This window comes from Rousettus aegyptiacus, unplaced genomic scaffold, assembly GCF_014176215.1.
Source record: "Rousettus aegyptiacus isolate mRouAeg1 unplaced genomic scaffold, mRouAeg1.p scaffold_m13_p_3, whole genome shotgun sequence".
Classification (NCBI taxonomy): Eukaryota; Metazoa; Chordata; class Mammalia; order Chiroptera; family Pteropodidae; genus Rousettus; species Rousettus aegyptiacus.
Window position 1 is genome coordinate 18,139,233 of NW_023416306.1, and position 24,733 is coordinate 18,163,965.

The 24,733-nt window shown below is 33.6% G+C and overlaps 1 protein-coding gene and 1 pseudogene across 5 annotated transcripts in view; both read left to right on the top strand.

Moving 5' to 3' along the window:
* The window catches only part of PTBP3 (polypyrimidine tract binding protein 3), an 85,595-nt gene that overhangs the window by 11,127 nt on the left and 49,735 nt on the right, over positions 1-24,733 (top strand). For 2 of the 5 annotated variants that reach the window (XM_016126348.2, XM_016126336.2), the window contains one exon: positions 15,329-15,410. In XM_016126348.2, coding sequence (XP_015981834.1) covers positions 15,380-15,410 — 31 coding nt within the window. In that variant the 5' untranslated portion in view covers positions 15,329-15,379. Of the gene's footprint in view, positions 1-5,837; positions 6,590-15,328; positions 15,411-24,733 lie in introns of those variants that run through there. The other 3 variants (XM_016126345.2, XM_016126337.2, XM_016126344.2) reach the window with 2 other exon arrangements.
* LOC118600494 lies at positions 10,976-11,094 on the top strand (annotated as a pseudogene).

The window sequence follows — 24,733 nt, forward strand, 5'->3', positions numbered from 1 at the left end:
ATCTCTCTAATAGCTTACCATAGTTTATACATAGTTTGATTTTTCTTTTATAACAGTTTTCTTTTTTCTTAGTGTACTACTGTGGTGAATTTCATTGATAATCTTATTTTTAAAATTTTTAAATTTTTAAAATTTCAATACATTCATGTATCACATAATATTTCAGACAACAATGGACCACACATACAATCATAGTCCCATAAGATGATATTGGAGCTGAAATATTCCTATTGCCTAGTGATGTCATAGTGCATCACATTACTCCCTTATTTATGGTAATGCTGGTGTAAAGAAACCTGCCTTGCCATTGTATAAAAGTATAGCACATACAGTTATGTACAGTACAATAAATGACTTACTGGTTTATGTATTTACTAAACTTTTTATCATTATTTTAGAGTGTACTCTTTCTACTTATAAAAATAAAAGTTTACTGTAAAACAGTGTGGTGTATTAATACTGGCAGCATCATACATCTACCTCATGTTTACCATGTCTCCTGGTTGCATCATTCTCTCTCGTGCTTGGTTTAATCTTGTTGTTTTGTACAGTAACATGTTGCACAGGTTTTTATCCTAGGAGCAATACACTATACCATATAGCTTATGTGTCTAGTAGTCTATACCATCTAGGTTTGCATAAGTACACTCTGTGTTTAACCACACATTTCCCAGAACGTATCCTTGTTGTTAAGTGGCTCATGACTTTACAAATTTGGGAAAAGTTTACAGAATGGTTCAAAATTTTTTATATAACCATTTAGTAGGTAGTTAACATTTGCACAATTTTTTTTACCATATTTATTCATTTTCTCTCTATTTTTTCTGTAGGTATACATACATCTTTCTATCTATCTATACATTTGTTGGTTCTCCTCTGAATCATCAATTGGTTAATGTGACTGTCAGCTGGGATTCTTCACTATTTAAGTGTCTGATTTTCCCTTCATAATCAGTAACTTGTCAGGAGATTCTTTAAATCTTCATTGATACGTTACTTTACTGTATTTATTTTTAACCCCTAAATACTTAAGTGTATTACCTAAAAAATCACATTTTCTTATATTACTGTAGTATAATTACCAAATCGAGAAATTAACATGAAATAGATCCTCAGTGATTCATCACTGACATTTCAAAAGAATACGGACATGTTATTGTACAGGGTGTTTGTCACTTTGAGTTTATCTGTTCCTTCATAACTATTTGGGTTGTGTTTTTTTGGCAGGAATACCACAGAATTGATGTTGTTCTTCTAAGTGTATTGTATCAGAAGGCAAACGGTGTGCTTTGTCCTATTACTTGTAATATTAACTTTAATCACTTGGTTAAGGTTGTATTTGGCAGGTTTTCCAATGTAAAATTATGTATTTCCCTTTGTAACTAATAAGTATTTGTGGCTTGATACTTTGAGACCCAGTTAATATTTTAATTCTTAAACTTTTACATACTAGTTTTAGCATCTGTTGATGGTTCTCGCCTGAATTAGTTGTTAACAATGATAGTTGCAAAGTGGTGATTTTCTAATTTTATTTTTGGCATCAAGATCACACTAGCCTCTTAAAATGAACTAAATAACTCTTCATTCTATTGCTGTTTTGTGGAACAGCTTTTTTTCTCGAAACTTATTTGATCTCAACTATAAGCCCATCTGAGCCACTGTTGGGAAGTGGAGGATGGGAGGTCTTTTGTCTATTATTTCACTACCTTTAATTCTTATAGTTAAATCAAGTTCTCTGTTTCCTTTCACTCTGATTTTGGGATTTTATGTTTTTCTAAGAACACATTTGTTTCATCATTATTGATTACATAAGTTTATTCTGCAGTTTATAATACTCGTGTTAATTTTTAATTTCTATTTCTAGTCTTTAGTTATTTCTTTTTTATTCTGAATTGTTTGTTTCTTCTCCCTTGATTAATTATGCCAGAGGCCCAGGTTATTAATGTTTTAAAAGAACTAGGTTTTGGTTGTTAATAATCTTTAGTTGATTTTTCAGTTCTCGATTTCATTGTTTGCTAGCATTAAATTTTCCTTCTTTTATATTTATTTGGGTTTGACTTAGATAATTAACTTTTATTTTCTAATTTTCTATTTCTTGATAAATGTATTTATAACTATAAATTTATTTTCAAGTTCTAAAGCTGGATCACAAGATCTAAAGTTTTGGATTTTTGTTTTCATTTTTATTATATCTAAGTATTTTTACATTTCCTTAACAATTTAAAAAAAAATTTCTTTCAACTCAGGTATTATTTAGTGGTTTTTAAAATCTGGTTTCAAGACATTAGCTACTCTTTTGTTACTGTTTGTAATTTTATTGTCATCTGTTTAATATATTCCTATGGATACTATTGAAACTTCTTTTATGAACAAATACAGGCATTGACAGACTGTGACCCAAGGCCTAAATAAAGGTCAGTGCCATTGGTTTTAGTATGTTCTGAAAACTAAAATGGTTTTTATACTTAAAAATGATTGGAAAAAATCAAAAAGTTGTTTTGTGACAAGTGCAAAATAGATGAGATTTAAATCTCAATGTTTATGAATAAAGCTTTATTGGAACACAGCCATGGTTGTTTATTTTTATATTGTCTGTAGTTGCTTTTCTGTAGTTGTGTAGTTGTGGCAGAGACTGTATGGCCCACAAAGCCTAAGATACTGTTTGTTCCTTTACAGATAGAGTTTGCCAACGTGATACAATGTCTGTTTTTATAAGCATGTATTCTTAGCTGAATGTCTGGTTCTGTATTCAGTGTATCTATTAGCTCAAGTTATTGATTGTATTTGTTTGTTTTCTGGTAGTTTTGAATGTTTGGTCTATTGGTTTCTGTGAGGGATTGATTGATATTTCAACTCAACTGCTGATTTGTCTTTTTTTTTTTATACTTCATCATGGTAATGATCCAGAATTTTACTTTTGAATATGATATACATTCTCATTTTTTCCAGGTCTCAACTTTCTTTTTCTTTTTTCTTTTTTTTGGCAATATAAACTTCACCAAGATATCTGATCACTTTTATTTTTTATATCTCTTGCATCATCTTTTTAATTTTGTTTTTTAATGATTTGAGTACTTTCTTCCAAAAAATGTATAATATGTATCTTTTTGTCAAATCTGGTGAGGCTCTGTATCTCTGAAAATATTTTTAGGCAAGAACAGAATTTAAAAAGCCTTCTTCCAACTTGTCTTTTCAGTGAGACTTTTGAGTCCTCAGTCACAATGTGTAGCCCCTGCTCTCCATCAATCACCACATACCAGTTCAAGCTGTACTTCAACTTTCTTAGTGTTTTTCTCTCCTTATTTTGGTTCCTGAAATCTCTATATATCTCTAGGTTCTACAGTTTCTCTGGTTGATTTTGGAGATGGGAGTTAATTCATGCTAGTTTCAGACTTCAGATCAACCCATTTATTACTTAAATACAGTAAGTATAAAGGACAGTGGGTCAGACAACTCATGCTAGTTTCAGGGTTTAGACCCACCTGTAATTACCTAGTTTGGTCAGTACGCAGGACTATCACCCATGTATGTTACTGTGAAATTTTAGGATTCCATGGATGAAGAAATGATTATGACAGCTTCTAGGGAGGGGAAAAACAAGTCAGCTTTAAAGAAATGAATGTCAGACTGGCATCTTACCAGCCACACTAGGTTCTGGATGAAAATTGGACAGTGTTGATAATTTTCCTAGAAAAAATAATTTTTAATTCAGAATTCTTTACTCAGTCAAATAATTAATTATAAAGTTATAATTATTAAGATAGACTTCTCAGGCATGCATGGACTTAGAAATTTTACCCTTCTATCTACCACCATTTAGGTAGTTATTTAAGACTCTAGGTAGTTAATTAAGGCTCTACTCCAGCAAAATGATAAACTTTTAAGAACAAAGAAGACAAGTTCAAGAAAACGTTGGGCCACTCCAGAAGAAAAATGAAAAGAAGACTCAGGTTAACAGCTATTTAGAAGGCCTAGAAAGCATTCTAGATGATTAATGGGGAAAGGGGGTTTTAGGAAGGAGATCTTGGGAGGAAAAACTGGGACTAGTGGAACGAATGGTGTCATGCAGATTTGGGGGAAATTTTGGTGTAATAAAGGAAAATAGTTTAAGGAGAATAAAGACTGTTGAAAATGTCATGGAAAGCAGAAAATAGTAATAATAATAATAATCATGGTCTAACTATGAACCTAACTAGCATGGAGCATGTGATGTTAAGAAATTGTTAAGAGTATAAAGAATCCGTTTGATCTTGATTCTAGGAACAGCCTTTTTCAAGTGGTCCTATGGCTGTAGCATTAGACCTTAGAGTAAAAAGTGAAGTGTGCCAGGATTACATTTCCGTACATAGTCATAAAATTGTAAATGCTGTTTATTGATTTCCAACTTTGAGTCAACCTTTGGACAGGACACGAATGGACAAAGCCCAGAATGCTATTGTGATAACCATATGTAATAACCATAAACAAATAAAAGTGAAGCTGGCAGAGGTAGGGAGGGAGAGAACAGATTACTAGCACTAATAGCTTTGTCTTTCAAAATGAAGACTCAAGAAATAATGTCAGATTGACAAAATAAGCAATAAAAATTTAAGTGTAATGTTTAAAGTTCAAAGACACTTATATAAGTATTAAAATTAATACCATATATTTCATACATTGAGAGGACAGGAAAAAGAGGAAGCGTGAAAGATAAATTCTAAAGTTTTTACGTTAAACTCACATTAAACAAACTTATTTTTAAAGTCAGTAACTCAAAAGTAGTGGTATAAGCATATTATTTTGGTTATTAGAATAACTATGACTGTTTAAAGATTGAGATATGGCTGGAGAGATATGCTTTTACCATATAAACTCCTTTGTGATATTCAATTTGTTAAAGTATGTGTATTTGATAAAAATGAAAATTAAATTCAAAAATAAAGTTAAAATAACAGAAGTAATTCAACAAAAAATAAATTCAGCTGTCTGTATGTAGAGAATTCTTTCGATGTTGTCCTCCTTCCTCTCCCCTAAAGGTAACAATTTTATTAGTTTTGCCTTTACCCTTCTATTAACTTTATGCAAATAAAGGTAAATACACTTATTTTTCCTTCTAATATAAAAGCACATTTAGGTGTACTATTCTACACTTTGAATTTTTTTATTTTTTATTTTGCAAAACCATAGAGAATCTTCCTCAAGGTTCCCCCATTCTAATTTTTTAACAGCTGCAAAATATTTTGTGGGTCTACAAGTTATTAGGTTCTCTATTTATGGACTCTCATGTTATCTCCAGTATTGTGCTCTAACAAACAGTTCCTCATGGGTAATCTTGTACATGTGTCATTTCACGTGTACGCAGGTATGTCTGTGAAGTGGAGTCCAGACATGGGATTGCTATTATTATCAAAGGTTAAAGGTGTCTCTGAGTAAAGAATAACAGACAGTACTATTTTGCACAACCCAAGATTGTCCTATTGGACTTTTGGATTTTGCTTGTCTTATTGGTGAAAAATGTTATCTCATTTTAGTTGCATTTCTTTTACGAGTGAAGTAGAGAGTGTGTTTATATATTTGAGGGTTACTTCTTTCTTTGGAAAGTTGGTTCTTGTCCTTTAAAAATTAGAGAGGTAAATCCTTTGTCTATAATACATTGCAAATATTATCCCCATTGTACCATTTGACTTGCTTGTGAAACTTTCTGCCACACAGACACTTTTGATATTTGGATAATTAGATTTATTATTATTAGTGGTGGTGGTGGTGGTGGTGGCGGCGGTGGTAGTAGTAGTAGTATAGTTCCAGATTTTGGGGCATAGGCTCTCCCATTCAGGGTTATAAAGGAATACACTTATGTTTTAATACTTGTATGATTATTTTTCACATTCAGATCTTAATTCATTTGACATCTATTCTAGTTTGTGGTATGAGGAGTAGAGTCAACTTTATCTTTTTCCAAATGGCTACTTAGTTGCCCAAATGTCATTTATTATGAAGTCCATTTCTCTACTGTAAGTTGATGATATACGTCGGTACTTTAGCTATTGCTAATGTAGTATTGTGACCGTGAGTGTAAGACCCTAGTCATTGTGATTGTCAGTTAACCTGAGATAGAACACTAGGCAGAGGAGGAGGGAAACTTCCTTTTAAGTAATAAAAGCTACTAAGTCCTTTATATTTTTGCATGTAATCCTCACAACACCGTAAGGAAGATATTCATATTTTTTTCCGTTTCACATCCATTTCACATGTAGAAACTGAGGTACAAAGATACCAAATAACTTATCCATCACATAGTAAGTAGTGGAACCAGGATTCGAATCCAGAAGGAGTGACTCCGTAGCCTGTGATGTTTAACCCATTTAACTCTACACCACCATGTCATGTCTGATTTTGCAGAGACAGCTGGGAGCCTCCAGTTTTCTCCTCTTTCAGATCCATTGCTAATGCAGCAACAGCAATGGCTGTGGAAATCGAACCTTATCAGGAGTGCGTCTGGGTTCTCTCACCTTACCAGAGAACTGCAAGAAAAATAAAGAAGTGCAGAAAATAGTAAATGTAGCAGGCTGGAGACTGCTTTTCTTAGAAAGTCTGCTTACAACTTTACAAGGTGACCTTTGGTTGGTATACATTTCCTTACATGATATGACTTGTCCTTAAATTGTAAGAGTGGCTCATTGTGCCTAGACTATGTAAATGGTACAGTTAATTCTTTCCAAGAGTCTAGAATTTTGGTACAAGGCTTAGCAGAGGGTGTCTGTGTGACCAGCCTCCAGTAAAAACCTTGGGCACTGAGTTTTTAATGACCTTCTCTGGTAGATAACATTCCACATGTGTTGTCAGAAGTCCTTGCTGGAGGAATTAAGTGTATCCCATGTGGCAGCACTAGGAGAAAACTCTTGAAAACTTGCATTGGTTTCCTCCAGATTTTTCCTCATATACCTTTCACTTTTGTTGATTTTGCTTTGTATCCTTATACTGTAATAAGTCTTAGAACACAACTATATGCCAAGTCCCATGAGTCCTTTTAGAGAATTAGAGCTGGTCTTTAGGCTAATTCTAGCCACTGACACTAAAAAGTGATTTGAGTGGGCAGTAAATAGAGTGTGTGTGTGTGCGTGCATATGACTGGGGTAGACAGATGGAGAGAATGAATGAATGTATATCGAATTTGAGAGCTCTAACTTTAGGCGGTTAGGAGCAACAGCAGCAGAGACTGACACTAGAGGAGAATTTCCTTTACATGAAGAGGAAATACTGGCAAATTAACTGGTTTATGCTCAGTCACTGCAGCAGACAGGAACTTCATTCAGCAGCTAGACTGCTAGTGATGACATGTTGAGGCAGTAGTATCAACAGTAAAGGAGCAGTAGTAGTAAATGAAGAGAATCAGCCTTTTTAGACTCAGCTTATACTCCTGAGATTTTAGAATTTGTCATTCAAGTGAGGATTCCTGATTAAGAAAATAAGACGTTTTCTGAGAAGTTATATAATAGTTTTGGGTGAAAAAAGAAATAGCCAAATATATATCTAGTCATAGATTTTAGCACCTCTCTCAATTATTGATAGAATAGTAGACAAAACAACATTCTGTTCACCAATACTGTTCTTGTCCCTGCCCCTGATTAAAAAACCGCATTTTATCTCTATCTTGCTAGGTATCAGTATATAAGAAGTCCTTTTAAAAGGAAACTTTGCATATCAATTAGAATATTAGACCAACTTAGCAGGGTATCAAACCTGTGGTATTACTATAACTTAATACCCTAGGTCAAACAGGTGATAAGTGACGGGGTCTGGATGCAAACAAAGGTTTGTTTCTAGAGTCCATGCTCTTCTTTTTACAACATAGTATGTCTTTTGGCTTTAGAAAAATTACTATTCCAGACAGTATTTGATTCATAAAGTTCTCTTATGTTTGGAAGTTGTTTTTTTGGGGGCAGATATAGTATACCATTTTATTAGAATTAGAGATGGAAGCATAGGTTCCAGTATGCTACAGCAGTAAACTATATTGGTAGTTTCCCTAAGATGAAAAGATTAGAATACAACCCTGTTTTTGTGATGCATTGAACTTTCATCTGTCAGAGCTCATAACCATTTACTATGATTTCTTACTGCTCTTTCCTGAATTAAAGAAACATGAAAATTAGCCTAAGGTCATACAGTGTAGCTAGTATAAAATCCAGAAGTGCTTGCAGATCACTAAATGATGCAAAAGAACATTTAAAGTAAAAGAAAATTTGGGATGATAATATATTCAGTAATGGTAAATTTTCATGAAATGTATTTGATTGAGAGACCCAACTGTGGAGGAGACACACATTAGCAAAATTTTAAGTTCATTATTTTTCAAAATGAAAATAGCACCTTTCTCTCTGATTAATTAATATTTAAACATGACAAATAGAGAAGAGAAAATAAACGCCAGATGTAATCCCTTTTAACTTTTAGTTGAATTTGCTTTAGACTTTTGCTTTTATGCTTACAGTATATGTCATCTTTATTATTTTATTTTTACAAAAGTAGAAAATACATGTTATAACTGTATATCACTTGTAATGTGAACAAGTGTTTTGTGAATTTATATCCAGGTTAATAAGTATATAGTGCTTTATAATTTTAATAACTACCTTGTATTTCATTGCACAGATATACTATAACTCATTTAACCAATCTCTTACTGTGAAAACAGTGATTGATTAATATTTTGGCAGTTTAATATAGTGATTAAAAGCATGGACTCTGATATCGGCCTATGTAAATTTGAATCCTGACCCCAACTTTTTATTTGTAGTGTGATATATGTAAGTTACTTAAATTCATTTGTGCCTTCATTTCCTCATTCGCAAAATATCAGACTTTCCGACTCTGTTATAAGAAATATAAAAAAGTGTTAAGTTTTATTTATGAATGTGAGAAGAGGGATTGGCTCAGGAAAAAAAAACCAAGCATATATATATTTCAGAAAATAGTTGTCAATATTTAAGTATTACTACTAGAGCAATACATTTTTTAAGCATGATAACTAACCAAAACTGAGACCTTTGTTACTTTTATAGGATGTAGCTATGCTTTCCAGAATTCAGGTGATCACAATATTCTTATGTTAGAAATAGCATTTGTAAGCTGTTTTGTGACCAGAGTTGTGTCTTTTTCTGCAGCCATAGTGGAAGAGAACATTTTCTTTATGGTTAGAGATCTTTCACAAGCAGTTTATAAGGGTCTGTAGTTTCAGAGTTACACACTAATACTTTATTAGTTATCACCTTGATGGAAAAAAGCAGTTGTAAAAGGTTGAAAACTTAAATGCAGGGAAAAAAAGAACTAGTATATTTTTGACACCTTAAATATATTCAATTTTTATTTGTCACAAATAAATTTTAAGAAATAGCACAGGTGTTGAAATAAGAAAGGCAGTATCTGAGTCATTTCTCTATTACTAGCTGTGTGACTGTGGACAAGTCACTTTTCCTCTCTGCCTTGATTTCCCTATCCTCAAAGTGGCTTCTTTTTTATATTCTTAGTTATAGGACTTAACATTCATTTAGTCTTCGAGTGGTTCTTCAGGCCGATCTATATTTTAGTTGCAATTTTAATGCAGTCATGGGAGGAGGCAAGCACAGTGTCCACCCACTCCACCATCTTGACCGGAACCCATAGAACTAGTATTTTTAATGAATAGGCTGTTAGACGTATTTTGAATCCACATTGGTTACCATAATAGTACTCAATGCCTAGAATTGTGTGAGGATTAGAGCTATCATTGATTCTAAGGCATACTTTTTTTTTTTTAATATATTAACATTTTTGACATCAGGGTGCATCTTAAAATTGATACCATATTATAATTTAATTGGCAGCACTTTTTTTCCCCTACATGTTAGATTAAGTTTTATGGGGCTGATTTTACAGAAGCTTCTCAGATTACATGAAATATGTATGATAAACCTCATAAAATAGTACATGGCACATAACTAAGCAATCAGTAGGTATTAGTTATCCTTGTAGTTTGTGTATTTTGTTCTTATAAAGAGTGATTACATACAGATGTCTTTATATACAGTCCTAATATAAAACGATGTCTAGATGTGGAATTAAATAGATCAAAGTGTTGGTATAAATTATTGAGAGATTTGTTTATTAGACTGAGAAACAGGTATGTGTGGTGAAAAATAAACCATTTACCATAAAAATAGACTTAAATAAACCATTAATTTTACAATTTACTGTTTGATTTGTGTCAAATAGTATAGTCTCTTCGATGCTTAGTTTCTTTGAGGGATGATAATACCTCCTTTGCAGAATTGTGACAATTAGAGAATATGTATACAAATTTTAAAATGTGGACTGACTATAGGACAAAAATATTGTTACATTGAAGCCTATTTGGGACAACCAGGACATCTTTGACTTCTTTCTTTTTGTCCCACCTCACATCTAATTCATTAGCAAACCTTTCTAAATATATTCTAAATGCAGCCACTGTCCACGGTAACTGCCACTCCCGTGGCCCCTCATCTGGCTTATCATAGTTTCTTTGCTGGAGTCTGTGCTTCCCTCCTTGGGAAGGAGTATTACAGACTGTTCTTAACACAACAGCCAGAGTGATCCTTTAAGAAGTAAATCAGTTACGTCACTCTTCTATTACAAACTCTTTGACCCTCATTTCACACAGTTAACATTTTTTTAGAATGGCCTTCAAGGCCCCACATGTTGTGACATGCCCTCCTAATCTCTAGTTCTGTTATCTCCTTGGCTCACTCCTTTTAGTCACAATTGCCTCCTCGCTGTTTTCTAGAACATGTAAGGCATTCTATCTCAGTTTCTTCTGCCTGCAGCATTGTTCCTTCAGATATCTACATAGCTTATTTCTTATCTTTAAGGCTTTGTTTAAATGTCACTTTTAAATTTTTCCTTGACCACCTATTTAAAATCCTAATTCTCCTCTTTATCCCTGGCTGCTCCTTATCCTACTTTTTAAAAAGCACTTATTGTCTGTGGCCATGCCACCCTGAACAAACCCAATCCCATCTGATCTCCAAAGCTAAACAGGATCAGGCCTGGTTAGTACTTGGATGGGAGACCACCTAGGAAGACCAGGTGCTGTAGATGTAAAAACTTAAAAAATAAGGGATTGTAAGCTGACAAGGTCCTTGCAATCTGTGAGGTTAACCAATGGTTGCCTTGCCTAAAAAATTAAATAAATAAAAAATAAATAAAAATAAATTAAAAAGCACTATGACTTTAAAACATACTATATAATTTTCATAATTTCAAAATTATTATTTTCTTTCTTTTGCAAGATTGTAAACTCCATAAATTAAGGGCAGGGGTTTTTGTCTGTTCACTGGGATTTTCTCCACAGGTTAAAGACCTGGCTCATAGTTTAATGTTCAGTAAATATTTGTTGGATTTGTTGAATGAATGAATATTATTGCTATGACAAATATACAAATCGAATTCAATATGCTGTGTCTACATAGTAGGAACTAAATAAATATTCGGATGAATGGCATTTTGGTTGGATGTCATGAATTAGAAGGCTTTTGGAGGAATAATTTGCTAGTTATTAAAAAGTATTAATGTTTTATTGCAAAGATGCCTACAGAAAATGAAGGCAATCAAAATAACTTTATTGAAATTGTGTCATTAATAGGGGATTTTAAATATTGCTACACCTATACATTTAAAGAATTTGCCCCATGATTAACTACTACCCTCAACTATCCTAAAATCTCAACATTGGTAACCTTGGAAAGGAAAGTGTTACTCATGAGCAATTTGGTAACTGTTCTTTATTTTTGGAAGGGAGTAACCGTTACTGTTTTTTTGGAAATATGTTTAGGGATAATCACACTCCTTTAGTAGATGGAGTATTGATGTGGCTCAGCTTTTGTAGGGCTGTGATCACCAAGTCATTTGTAAAGGTAGTCACCTTTAGCCTTTGGATTTTTAGATGCGTTTAGAGTAACAGGAAGCCATGAAAAGTTGGATGTTAACAAAAAGCTAAACGTTTTGAAAAAAAAAAAACGAACAAATTTGGAGATATATACTGCCTCACAGTTTGAAACCCTCACCAAATATTCAGTTTATTCCCTTATGTTTATAGTTACTCATTTTTTAAGCAAAAAAGTTTTGAACATTGTTTACACCCAAAACATTGTAATAGGTTCTGTGGAGGAGGATATAAAGGTGAATAATTAAGAAACCATAATCAACAAGTGTTTATAGAATGGTGGGAATCTACGTAATATCACTTTTATTTCTGTGTATGGAAAAACATAGTAACAGAACAGGATTAACATGAGTTTTCTGCTAGAAATTTTATAAGGGGGACTACCTTGGTTTCAAGGTAGGACATGGATACTATTTTAGTATTTAATATTTAAGATTCTTTTATTTAAAAAAAAGTTCTAGGACCATGGAAAATTAAGAAGTTTTTTTGATAGCCTCTTTTTTTGTGTTCATAGTATCTTGATAGACTAAAACATGATCTTATTCTTGAATTTCATGTCCATTTTAGGTCTATGATCTGAAGTTTAATCATAAGTTAATGGTTTATTTCAGAATCTTCTTTACATGTTATTTAAGTGGCCGTTTCTCAGTTGTATGGATTGGCTTTTATCATATTAATAATCTTAGTTAATGCTAAATAAAACCACTTTCCATCAGATTTGATAATGAAACACTTGATTTGTGCTGCTTAATTACAGTATTCCTTTGGTTTGTTGGCCCTGTGTATTTAATTATTCTTCAGCAGGAGAGAGCTTTAATAATTGATACTTGAGGCAGTGAAGCTGATTGGTGTGTTGACTTAGCCAGAGAGCTAACAAGTCCACAAAACAACTGCTGCACTTGTATAAATTTACTGTGTTTCTACGGAGACTGTTGATCCAGTGTTGTAAATACACCCCCAATACCCCTATAATATCATTATTTAGCTCATAAAACCTTTTTTATAATGTTAATCTGCTTACTTGTGGTACAGTCTTTTTTCTCTCCCTTTTTAACAATTTCCTTCTCTTGATAATCTATAATCACTCATCCAAACAAGCTTTCCATTTATTTTTTAATATCTTCATTCTATTTATTTTTCATCCTTCTCTTAAACACTAATCTCTTTATCATAGCAGTCAGACTTTATGAGGGAGAGACTCAATTTTACCTAGGGTCTGCATTGCTCTTCCTTTACTACAATGGAAAATTACTTTTCAGACATTTAGTTTATAAGTATTATTTTCAAAAATACTTTTTGGTTTGTGCTGAAGTAGTCTGTAATTATAGGCACTAGGTGTTTTCAGGAGAATTTATGTCTAGGAAAGAAAAGTTTTGTTTTTTAAAAGAAGGGAAATGTCTTAAGTAATACAGAACTAATTGTGTTTTTCTCATCTTTTCCAAAGCTTTACAAAGTAGTGTGGCTCTTGGTATTTGAGCTTTATAATATAAAAAACACCCTTTATTTTCTGTAATTTGAAAATGAATTCTTGGGTGGAAAAAACTTGGCCAATAAATTGTGATTATTAGAATATTTTTTATGACTGCATTTTCAAATGTAAGCTTCCTTTGCTCTCTTCGTCTTTTGTTTATCATATCCTGAAATTATTAGGGTCAAAAGTTACCAGTTTTTTAAAGTATTATATTAATTGGGAAATGTGTTATTTATTCTGCATGATGAATGGTAAACCCTATCTCTGATGTAAAATATTATTTCTAGATATGAAATTTTTAAGATCAAATATTTTAATTTTCTTATGTAATAAGGTAATAAAAATAAAAACAGCCATGCCAACCCTCTGTTTGCTGCTGTAGGGTTTGTTTTATTTATGCATTATTTTTGGCATTTTCTTTTTTAAAAGCTCTATTACTATTTCTATTACTACCTATTATAATTCTAGTAGAATTATGAAACAAATGGTTTATTTTGAAGATTCTGCAGTGTTCACCATTTCTTTGTTAAATGATAGTTTATATTGTGTGGATACATTAACTGCAACAGGATGTTGCATTAATTTATTTAAGATGCCATATAAATTAAATTAAAATTCCAGTTTTGTTTGTTTGAATATTAATTATATTTTAGATTAAAATTTTCTTTTACATTTAGAAGTCCAAATAGTAATCCAGAGGTTAAGGATAAAGATTTTAAAAATCTGTTAAAGGAATAATTCTGTTATACTTTCCTTATTGAGTTGTCTTTTCACCATGAAAGAAATTAGACTAACTGTAAAGTTAGGGGACGCAGTCTACAAAAGACTATCCTCATTTCTGACACCGATTATGTTTTTCTTGGAGGTTTCCAAAACCACCTTCAGGTCCCATAATTTGTTAGAAGGATTTACAGAACTCACCGAAAGTTGTTATACTTATGGTTATTGTATTCAGCCTCCAATATCTTTATTTCAGATATTATGAAGAAGACCTACACTTTAAGTGAGGCTGTAATTCTCATCTTTTTAGAAGTTAAGATTTTCAATTTTATTTCATCTTACAAGCTTACTTAATTCCATCCTCTGTCCCAAGTGTCTCTATAAACTAGTGAAAGAACCAAAGGGAGTAATTTCTAGATGTGTAATACAAGAATTGGTTAAATAATTAATTGTATTTCTATCTTGCAGACACATTCATAGTTTTTGCTTTTTTTCTGCAAAGACTAAAGTTGTTCCTTACCGAAGTGGTAATTATACCTAAACATTAAATATCTCTTGTAGCACTGTTGCTTCTTTAATATTTGTAGGATAGTTTGGGGATTATGTTTTATAATCTAATAGATCAAAATATTTGTTCTTAAGAATTGACCTAAACAAACAGTAACATTTTAAATAAGTTGGTTGAAGATATATGGATTAAAAAATCAATATAAAGGACCCGGCCAGTATAGAAATAAGTCAGGATTCTTAGGAAGTGTTGCACAAAATATTTGCTTGCAAATACTTAAAAATATTACATAAACTTAACATACTTAATATATTAAATATGCTTCAAATATAATTAATGTACTAGATGGATTTAAAAATATACTACAAAAACAATGTCAGAATGCAACCGCAAAGTATGTTTTCTGGTACTTCAAATGTAATATCTTGGAGGATTGAGTTTAATCAAAAAAGAGTGCAGAATTATGCTCCCAATTATGTGGTGGCAGTTCTGTTTTTTCACAACTATCATGTAGATGTGCGGTAGTTTTTCCGTACCTTCCATCCTTTAGCTTTTGTGATTCTTGAGGACTTCTCCTTAAACGCCTTGATACTCAGATGAAGTAATATTAACTTCTGATATTTTTAGTAGTAAGTGTGGATCATTATCTGAGACTTGTTTTATTTAACAGAATATTGCTCTTGCTTTTCAGCGGGGATCTGATGAGCTTCTTTCTTCTGGCATCATTAACGGACCTTTTACCATGAACAGTTCTACTCCTACAGGTGTGTATGGTGAGTTTTCATTTTTTCAGAATTTATTGTCATAAAGTTCATATACATGAAATTGATTTACCGCTCTCTTAAATTTTAAAGATTTATTTGGATCTAATTTCATAATTCCTTTTTCAGTTGATGAAACTATCAATAAGCTAGTGACCCTGAACAACTGAGGAAAAGAGCTAGATAAACTCTTGTGTTGAATGATGATAGATTTAGAAGTATTAAAATTTTAAGGTGATATGTTTTTTACAAATTGAAACATAATTCACATTCCATAAGATACCACATGATCTTAAATAGTTTTGAAATTTGGAGACTTTAAAACAAGTTGTAGAAGAGTAATTCTGGAGGAAGAGTGAACAGTTAAGAGGCTGCTGTTCTATAGGATATCCTAGCAAGGGATGGTAATTTGTACTATAGCAGTAGCAGTTGTGATGAAGAGAATTAGAGAACTTACAGAAGGTGAAATGGATAATATTGGTGAATGCTGTTTGGTGATTAATGTTTGAATAAGAGATTCCATTGATAATTTTCAGGTTTTGGACTTGGATAATAGAATAGATGATGGTGCCACTCATTTATATTAGAAAATATAGGAAGAACAGAGTTGGACAGCATGGCAGGTTCAGATTTTTACATATGAGTTTGAGTTCTTGTGGAACATCCAGATGGAAGTGTCACATAGACAGTGGGTTCTTTTCATTTCAACAACATGAGAGAAATTTAGATGTGAATATCATACAGGGTTGACAGCTGAAGCTGTGAGAGTGAAGAGTCTCAGAAAAAGTGATATTTTTATACAGGTTTTTTGGAGTCATAGGCAGTTGACCTCACTTTCCAGACCCTAGAGCTGCATGGGGAGTGAACAGCCTTTACGTGAAGACTCTGTAAGAGAAGTGAACCAAGTTCAGTTAAAAGATGAAAAGAAAATTCATCGAAGAGATTAAGAATGTATGAGAGTTGGTCAACCATGGTACATTGCTTTGGGGGACTAAATGGAAAGATTTTGTAGGCAGGGCAGCAACAGGGGGTTTGTTCATATAGAAGTGTGGATAGAGTAATACAGGCATGAAACTTAAGCACCTTTATCAAAGTGGAGCTGGCATCAGGATCACATGCAGGGCTTGTTAAATTGTGGTTGCTGAGTCCATCCCCAGAATTTCTAATTAAGTAGAACAGGGGTGGGTCCTGGGAATTTTCATTTCCACAAGTTCCCAGGTAAAGGCAGTGCTGCCATTTGAGGAACCATAATTTGAGTACCAAGTAAAGGAAATGCTAGAATCTAAAGTTCCTAAACCTGATTATCCTTTTGATAGAGCGGGCATTTTACAAAATTTCTTCCCTTACTCTCCAGAGTTACAGTACTTCTAGAGTGGGTCCCCTGTGTTTGTTCTTATTTTAAAAACTGAGGTTGGTTAGTTTGTTTGGTCTTGTTTACAAATTAGTGGGATGGATGACCAGAAAGATTTTCACCTTGGTTGATTGATTAATTAGGAAAAGAAAGGAGTATGAGATGTGAGTTTAGCAGACAGCAGCAATTTATTGTTTTGTTTTTATGTTTCAAATTTCTTCTTGTATCCTATTTCCTTACAAGGTTCAGTGTTTCTCTTCCTGAAGCACATCCTCTTAGTGGCTATTTCAGCAAAGCTCTGTAAATGGTAACCTCTCCACTGACTAAAAATGTCTGTTTCATTATTGCCATTGAATGATAGTTAGCTATTTAGAATTCTAAGTTGATAGTTATTTTCTCTCAGCACTTTGAACCTACTATTCTTTATTCTTTTGGCTTCTGTTATTGAGAAGTCTATTGTCAGTCTAGGTAATTACTTGGTAGATAGTATTACTTCCTAGCAGCTATTCTTAACATTTCCTTTTTTTAAAAAATCTGTGGTTTCAGTAGCTTTGCCAAGGTATGGATCACAGATTTTCAGCTCTGGATGCTCACTAAAATAGTTTAGGAAGCTTTGAAGAAAATACAGATCCCTTGACCTACCCCGCACCACTTCCAAAATCTCTGTGGGCTTGGATCCAGGCACAGCTTTTTATTTGTTTCTAGCTTCGTAGTTGATACATGTAAGATGCAGTCAGGGTTGAGGCCATGGCTGGAGATTTACTTTTATTTATCCTGCTCAGTAGTGACTCGGTTCTCCACAGAGTTGCCTCTTTCAGGAATTGTAGTTAGACGTGTATAGGACCACCTCATTCAGTCCTGCATTTGTCTTAAACTATGTTATGTTTGCTGTCATCTCTTTCTCCTTAAGGTCCTGTATTTTGGATAGTTTTCTTAAACTTTTCTGATTCCTCATCTGTTTAACTTTGTCTAATGTGCTGTTTAATTCTTCTACTAAGTATTTTATATCAGTGCTTATATTTTTCATTTCTTTATGTTCTGTTTGATTCATTTTTAAAGGTTACATAGTTTTTTAAAAAACAATATCCTGTTTTCTTATGGTTTCTATTGTTTTCCTCCCTAATTCTTTAATCATTTAAAACAAAATTTTTATACTTCCCATTTTACAATTACGGAGTTCTTGGAGGTTCTAATAGTCCTGTTTTTTGTATCCGCTAATATTTGCTCATGGCATATTATTTTTCCTTGTGCAGATTTATAATTTTAGGTTGTAAGGTAATCTTTAGCTGAATTGTTTTTTTCTTCTGTGAGAAGCTCCAGAGTAGTTTTGTGTTTGTGCTGCTAGACTTTCTAGGGTATCCCTAGCCCTTAACATGTTCTAATGCGTGTGTTGATTTATTGCCTTGGGGATTACTAACTATACCAGAAGGAAAGAGAAAATTTAGATATTCACATTTCTCTTACCAAAAATCCCGGAACAGAGATTGGCTTTCTTCTTACGTATGTCTGATAGATGGAAATTTTTTAATTTACCTTTCACTGAGGGCGATAGGCTGCCGAGGGGTTTGGCTGTTGACATCTGGAAATTTCACTTTTTTTTTTTTTTTTGAGGTATCCTATACATTATAAATATTTTTGTAATATTTGATTTAATATTTGCAGTTCTCCAAAAGCTTGCTACCTGTGCTATTCATTTGGCTGCCAAGCTGCCAGTCACTGGGAAAATGTAGGAATTATTGGCCAGGTGCACATAAAATACAATTTTGTTTATCACCATTCTATTTTATATATTGCAATAAATCCATAAATTCACAATTCTGAATTAATTTAACTTGCAAAGTTTCTTCTGCATGTATAAATGGTAAAGTGACAGGTGTTAATATGTTAACTCCATTAATAGAACTTTGCAAACAGTTAAATTATGTAAGTTTTATCAGCGTCTGCTAACACTAGAAAATAAGTTATTTTCCAGTAATGGTTTAATATTGATTCCTTTCAGTAAAATCCCAGTAAAGCTTTTGGGAAGTCATTCTATCAAAAGTGAAATATCTGACACTAATGAAAATTCAGTGTTAAAAGTTTAGCATTAAAGACGAAACATTTTTTTGAGGTAATAATACAAATATAAATTTTGGTACAGCGCAATATCATGGTAAAAATGTGATGGAAGGATTTAGGAGCTGTTGTTGCCTGTGAAAAAGTTGTGAAAAGATTCAGTCTCTCACTGGCTGACTTTTAGATTTAACCATTGTATGGATGGATTGTGGTTTATAAATTATTAGATGAGACCATGGCAAAAACTAGAAGTTAAAATAAATGGATTCTGCTAAGCCTATTCTGGCTTGTTTCAGTGCAATTATTAATAATAATTTTTTCACAAGTGGAAATAGTAAACTATAAAAGATGCTGCTGGAACCAATGGTACCAAATTGTGACTGTTGCAGGCAAACTAGGGCATATGATAATTCTACATAGGTATTAGTTATTAATATCCCTTTAAAAATATCTCAGCTTATTGTGGACATATCTTCTTCCATATGAACTTTAAATTATTTTGTCTAGTTCTAAAACAATTCCTCACTCCACAGTATTTCCCCACAAAACTCAGGGATTCTGATTAGAATTATATTAAATTTATATGTTAATATGAAATATGGGTCTTTTTGTGGTTTTGTTTCTCCATCTGGGAACATAATATGTGATTCCATGTTTTGAGGTTTTATTTTCTGTCCTCTGATAATTATGGAAATGTTTTATACTTTTCTTCATAAATCATATGTTTTTCCTCTTAAATTTAACCTTAGGAATTTTGGCAGATACTGTTTATTGTGTATCCAGCATTTTTCTTTCTATTTTCTTTAGTAATTTTTATCTAGGTACATCGCCACCAGGATTAAACAACTACTTTTCCAGTCTTCCTTGTAGCTAGGTGTGGTCATGTGATTAAATCCTAGCTAATGAAATATAAATGGAAATGTTACTTCTGAGGCATCTCCACATGAGTACACAGATTTTCCTCTTTTAACTGCTGCCCTCAGGAGTTCCAGCTTGCATCTTAGATGATGTGAATGAATGCTGTACCCTAACAGAGAGAGAGCTAGAATCATTGATAACTTTGTATGTCATCATTCTAGACCTGGAATTTCTACATTTAGACTTTTTACATGAGAGAGAAGTTAATCTTTTTTCTTAGGTAGCTGTTATTTCAAACATATTATTATTATATGCAGGGCTGTGATCTCAGAGAGAAGTGAACAAATGACATAAGCCTGATAATCATCCTGGCTTTTTTTCTAAACTATGTGAGGAGAGGGAACCCTAAGTAAACACCGCAGAATTTCTGAGTTGAAGAGTTGGCGATCCCAGTCTGGGAAGGCTGAGGCAGCTAGGAGGTATGGGGACGAAGTAAAGGAGAGAAGGGAGTTCTGTAAGAAAAGTGCTCCAGAAATCTGCCTTTGAATCTGTTACTGACTGTTAAGCCTCACGTGCCTTACCATGCCTCCTCATCAACCAATGGTTGTTGATGTCAATTCAGCACCAACAGGAATCTCCAATTTGGGGTGTGGTGAAAAAGGAAACTTTAGCGCAAACCACTTAACTGTGACACAGCATGGCCATGAGAACAGCTCAGTAGTGTTACAGCTCAATTATGAAGCAGCAGGGCTGCAAGGTGGTCTTGGAACGAGGCCTCTTTCCAGCTACTCAGCTCTGCAGTGTTCTAGTTTGATCTGCTCTGCCTGCTCTTCTCCACTCTGGTCAGAAGAGATGTCTTTGGTATTTCATCTTCAGTGTTTCAGCTCCAGCCAGGAACACAGACTTTGGTGAAAAGGGAAAGTAAACTCTCCAAGACAGAGGGGAGCTGACATATATAGACAGAAGTCTCACCCCTGGTCCCTGTTTGGTCTGTCCTTGTGTAAATGAGGACTCCAAGTCCTCACCGTTTGATTAGTCTAAAAGGCACTGTCCTGATTGTTCAGAATGGAACCACTCACATTAGTTGGTGAAGATGCTGATGGGGATAGCTAGCTGCACAGCTCCGATTGGGCAGGGAAAGCTTAAGTCCTATTGGCTGAACTACTATTCCAGGAACTCTGTTAGAAGGGCTGGCTCAAATGGCAGGAATATAGTGCAGGCAGGCAGTTCAGTGCAGGCTTCACTCTAAAGTATAGTTTGTGTGAGAGGCCCCTGTTTAGAAATGGTTGCTAGGCTCTGTGTGTGTGTGTGTGTGTGTGTGTGTGTGTGTGTGTGTGTGTTAAATTTTGAGTCCAGTTAGCCATCAGGGGCCCTTCTTACTAGGTACCTCCTTTCTCAGTGTCCATAAGCTCTAGCATAAAGACTACCCTTAAACCAATCCTAACAGAGCTTAAAAACAAGTTCCAAAACAGTTACCTGACCTGAAATTAAGTTTTTCTGGAAAAGATTCTGGCACAAATTCTAGTGTTTACAATGTTGAGTGTTCAATCAAAAAAAAATTGCCAGACATGTAAAGAATCTCAGAATCAGATTCCATAATCAGGAGAAAACCATTCAATAGAAACAGACCTAGAAAATGATAGAGAAGATGAAATTAGATTTAGTCTTTGAAATGGTTATTGAAAGTATGTTCAAGGATTTAAAGTAAAACAACAGCATAACAAGGAGAAAAATGAAAGATAATTTGAATGGAATGCCTAGAGGTAAAAATTTAATGTCTGAAAACAATACTTGGCATGGCTTTAACAGCACATTATATTCTGCAGAAGCAAGAAATGAATTTGAAAATAGAAATAGAAACTAAAGCACAGAGACCAAAAAAGAAATTAACAGACCCTTAGTAGTAACCTGTAGAACAGTATCAAGTGGTCTCCACATACATATAATCGAAGTTCTAGGGAAAAAATGGGGGTAGGAAAGCAGAAATTTATCTGAAGAAATAATGACTAAAAATGTCCCCAATATGGTAGAAACTAGAAATCTACATATCCAAAAAGTTCAGTGAACCACAATGAAAACCACACCACGGCTCATTATAATCAAATTGCTGAAAACCAGGAATCCAGAACAAATCTTAAAATTAGTAAGAAAAGTCACATTTTATTTAGAGGAAAAATGACAAGAAATTTCTTGTCTGAAACTGTGTAAGCCAGAAAACAATGGAGCAACATCGTTAAAGTGTCAAAAATAAATATAATCAAACTGGAATTCTGTGCCTACTTAAAGTATTTTCAAAAATGAAGTTAAAATAATGCCGCCTTTGAGACAGAAGAGTGGAGAGCATTTGTTAGTAACAGACTTCCATGTTACAAAATGGTAAAGGAAATTCTTCAGATTTGAGGAAAATGATAGATACCAGGTGGAAACAGGTCTATACAAAGTAGGAATTATGTGGGTGCATAATTCCTCCCCCCCTTAATTTAAAAGATAAATGAGGGAAGAATCTGGGAAGATGTGGGGTAAGAAGCACCAGGAATCTGACTTCCTACTAGACAACAGTTGCATTGGCAGAATCTGTAACTAATTTGGAATTCTTGCATATTCCAGAAGACTTGGAAGGCAATTTGTGATTAATTTTGGTTAGTTTCAGCTCTTAGCACCTTAGCAGCTACCCACCCCTGCTCCAGTCACATGGCAGGCAGTTTAGAAACAGCTTGTGGGAGACAGGGTAAACAAAAAAACTTGTCCTTTATTTAACTTTTGGGGATCTGCCCTGTAATAGGTAATTGCTTCTTATGATCACACAGTTACAAAGAGGTAGGCAGCCGTTGCCTTGGCATCTCCTCCTAATATTGCAGACCAATGCCCCAGCCCCACCCCAAGTGACAACCAGGAGATTTAAAGAGCTAGTGCTCTTCCCCTGCCCTTACTTCATTTTTCCTGTTTATTTCCTTTTGGGAGCCAGACATTAAAGACTGGGACATTAAAAAACAACTGCACATACAGCAAAAATTAGGAAGTGGTAGAACATGCCCAGGAAAAGGCTCAGGAGAAACAAGAAGACTTTAAGTTTATGCCTCAGGCTCATTCTTGGCACAGAGATAGCCTACAACAATGAAAAAAAAAGAAAATAAAATTTAATAAATGTTGTTGGGAAAACTGGACAGATACATGCAAAAAAATGAAATTAAATCACCCTACATCATATATAAAAATAAACTTGAAATAGATTAAAGATTTAAATGTAAGACCTGAAACCATAAAACTCTGAGAAGAAAACATCGATAGTAAACTCTCTGACGTTGTTTTTAGTAATAATTTTTCTGATACGTTGCCTCCGGCAAGGGAAACAAAAGAAAAATACAAATGGGACTACATGGTGCTAAAAAGTTTTTGTGCAACAAAGAAAACATCAACACAACAGAAATAATTGCCCACTGAATGGGAAAAGATACTCACCAATGATACATCCAGTAAAGGGTTAATATTCAAAATTTATAAAGAATTCACGCAAATTAACCCCCGCAAAACTAACAGTTTGGTTAAAAAATGGGCAGAGGACCTGATTAAACATTTCTCCAAACAGGACATAGAGATGGCCAATGAACATATGAAAAGATGGTCAGCATCACTAATAATCAGAGAAATGCAAATTAAAGCCACAATTAGGTATCACCTCACACCTGTTAGAATGGCCATCAATAGTAAATCAGTAAACAACAAGTGTAGCAAGAATGTAGAGAAAGGGAACCTTCATGTACTGTTGGTGGGATTGCAAATTGGTGCAGCCACTATGGAAAACAGTATGGAGGTTCCTCAAAATAGTAAAACTAAAACTACTATATGACCCAGCAATTTCACTTCTGGGTATTTATCCAAATAAATCTAAAACACTAATTCAAAAAGATGTATGCACCACTATGTTCACTGCAGCGCTATTTACAATAGCCAAGATATGGAAGCACCCCAAATGCCTATCAGTAGGTGATTGGATAGTATTACTCAGCCATAAAAAAAGAATGAAATCTTACCATTTATGACAACATGGATGGATCACATATTATGTTAAGTGAAATAAGACAGAGAGTCAAATACCATATGATCTCATTTATATGTGGAATCTAAAGAACGAAATAAAAGCAAGACGGAAACACTCAGATACAGGGAAGAAGCTGATGATTGCCATATGGGAGTAGGTTTGAGGGTGGGGCGAAAAAGGTGAAGGGATTAAGAAGTACAAATTAGTAGTTATGAAATAGTCCTGGAGACATAAAGTAAAGTCAATAGTATAGTTAATAACTACACTAGTCAGGGAGATCACTGTGTAAATTATATAAATGTCTAACCACTGTACACCTGAAACTAATGTAAAATAAAATTGAATACCAACTATGATTGAAAAATCAAAAAAGGGGAGTGACAGGGAAGAAACGGTTCTAACTTCCAGGTATAAAGTAATGAGGGTGTGGTGTACAGCATAAGGAATCTAGTCAATAATATTGAAATAGTGTTATACAGTGTCAGATAGTTGCTGGAATTATCATGGTGATCACTTTTTTAGGTATATAAATGTTGAATAACTATGGTGTAAACTCGAAACTAATACAATATTATATGTTAGCTATAGTTTAATAAATTTTTTTTTTTTTAAAAAAGATAGTAAATGAAAACAGTAGCAAAACCTGGAAAATCCTGAGGAAGGGGAACGATATGATTTCCAGAGTTACCATATTCCCAGATTTGATGAAAAACATGAATATAAACATCCAAGAAACTAAATGAACTTCAAGTAAAATAAACTTAGACCCACACTGAGACATATTGTAATTGAACTTTCCAAAGACAAAGCATCTTGAAAGGAGCAAGAGAGAATCGACTTGTCACATGCGAAGGATACTCAGTAAGAATATGGGCAGATTTCTCACCAGGAACTTTGAAGGCCATGAGACAGTGCTAAAAGAATAAACTGAAGCTTTATGAAGTCAAAGAATCATATTTCAGTTAGAAGTGTTTTTGTCCTTTATTTTTTCCTTATTTTAAATAAATTGAATTTTAAAAAAGAAATTAGGTG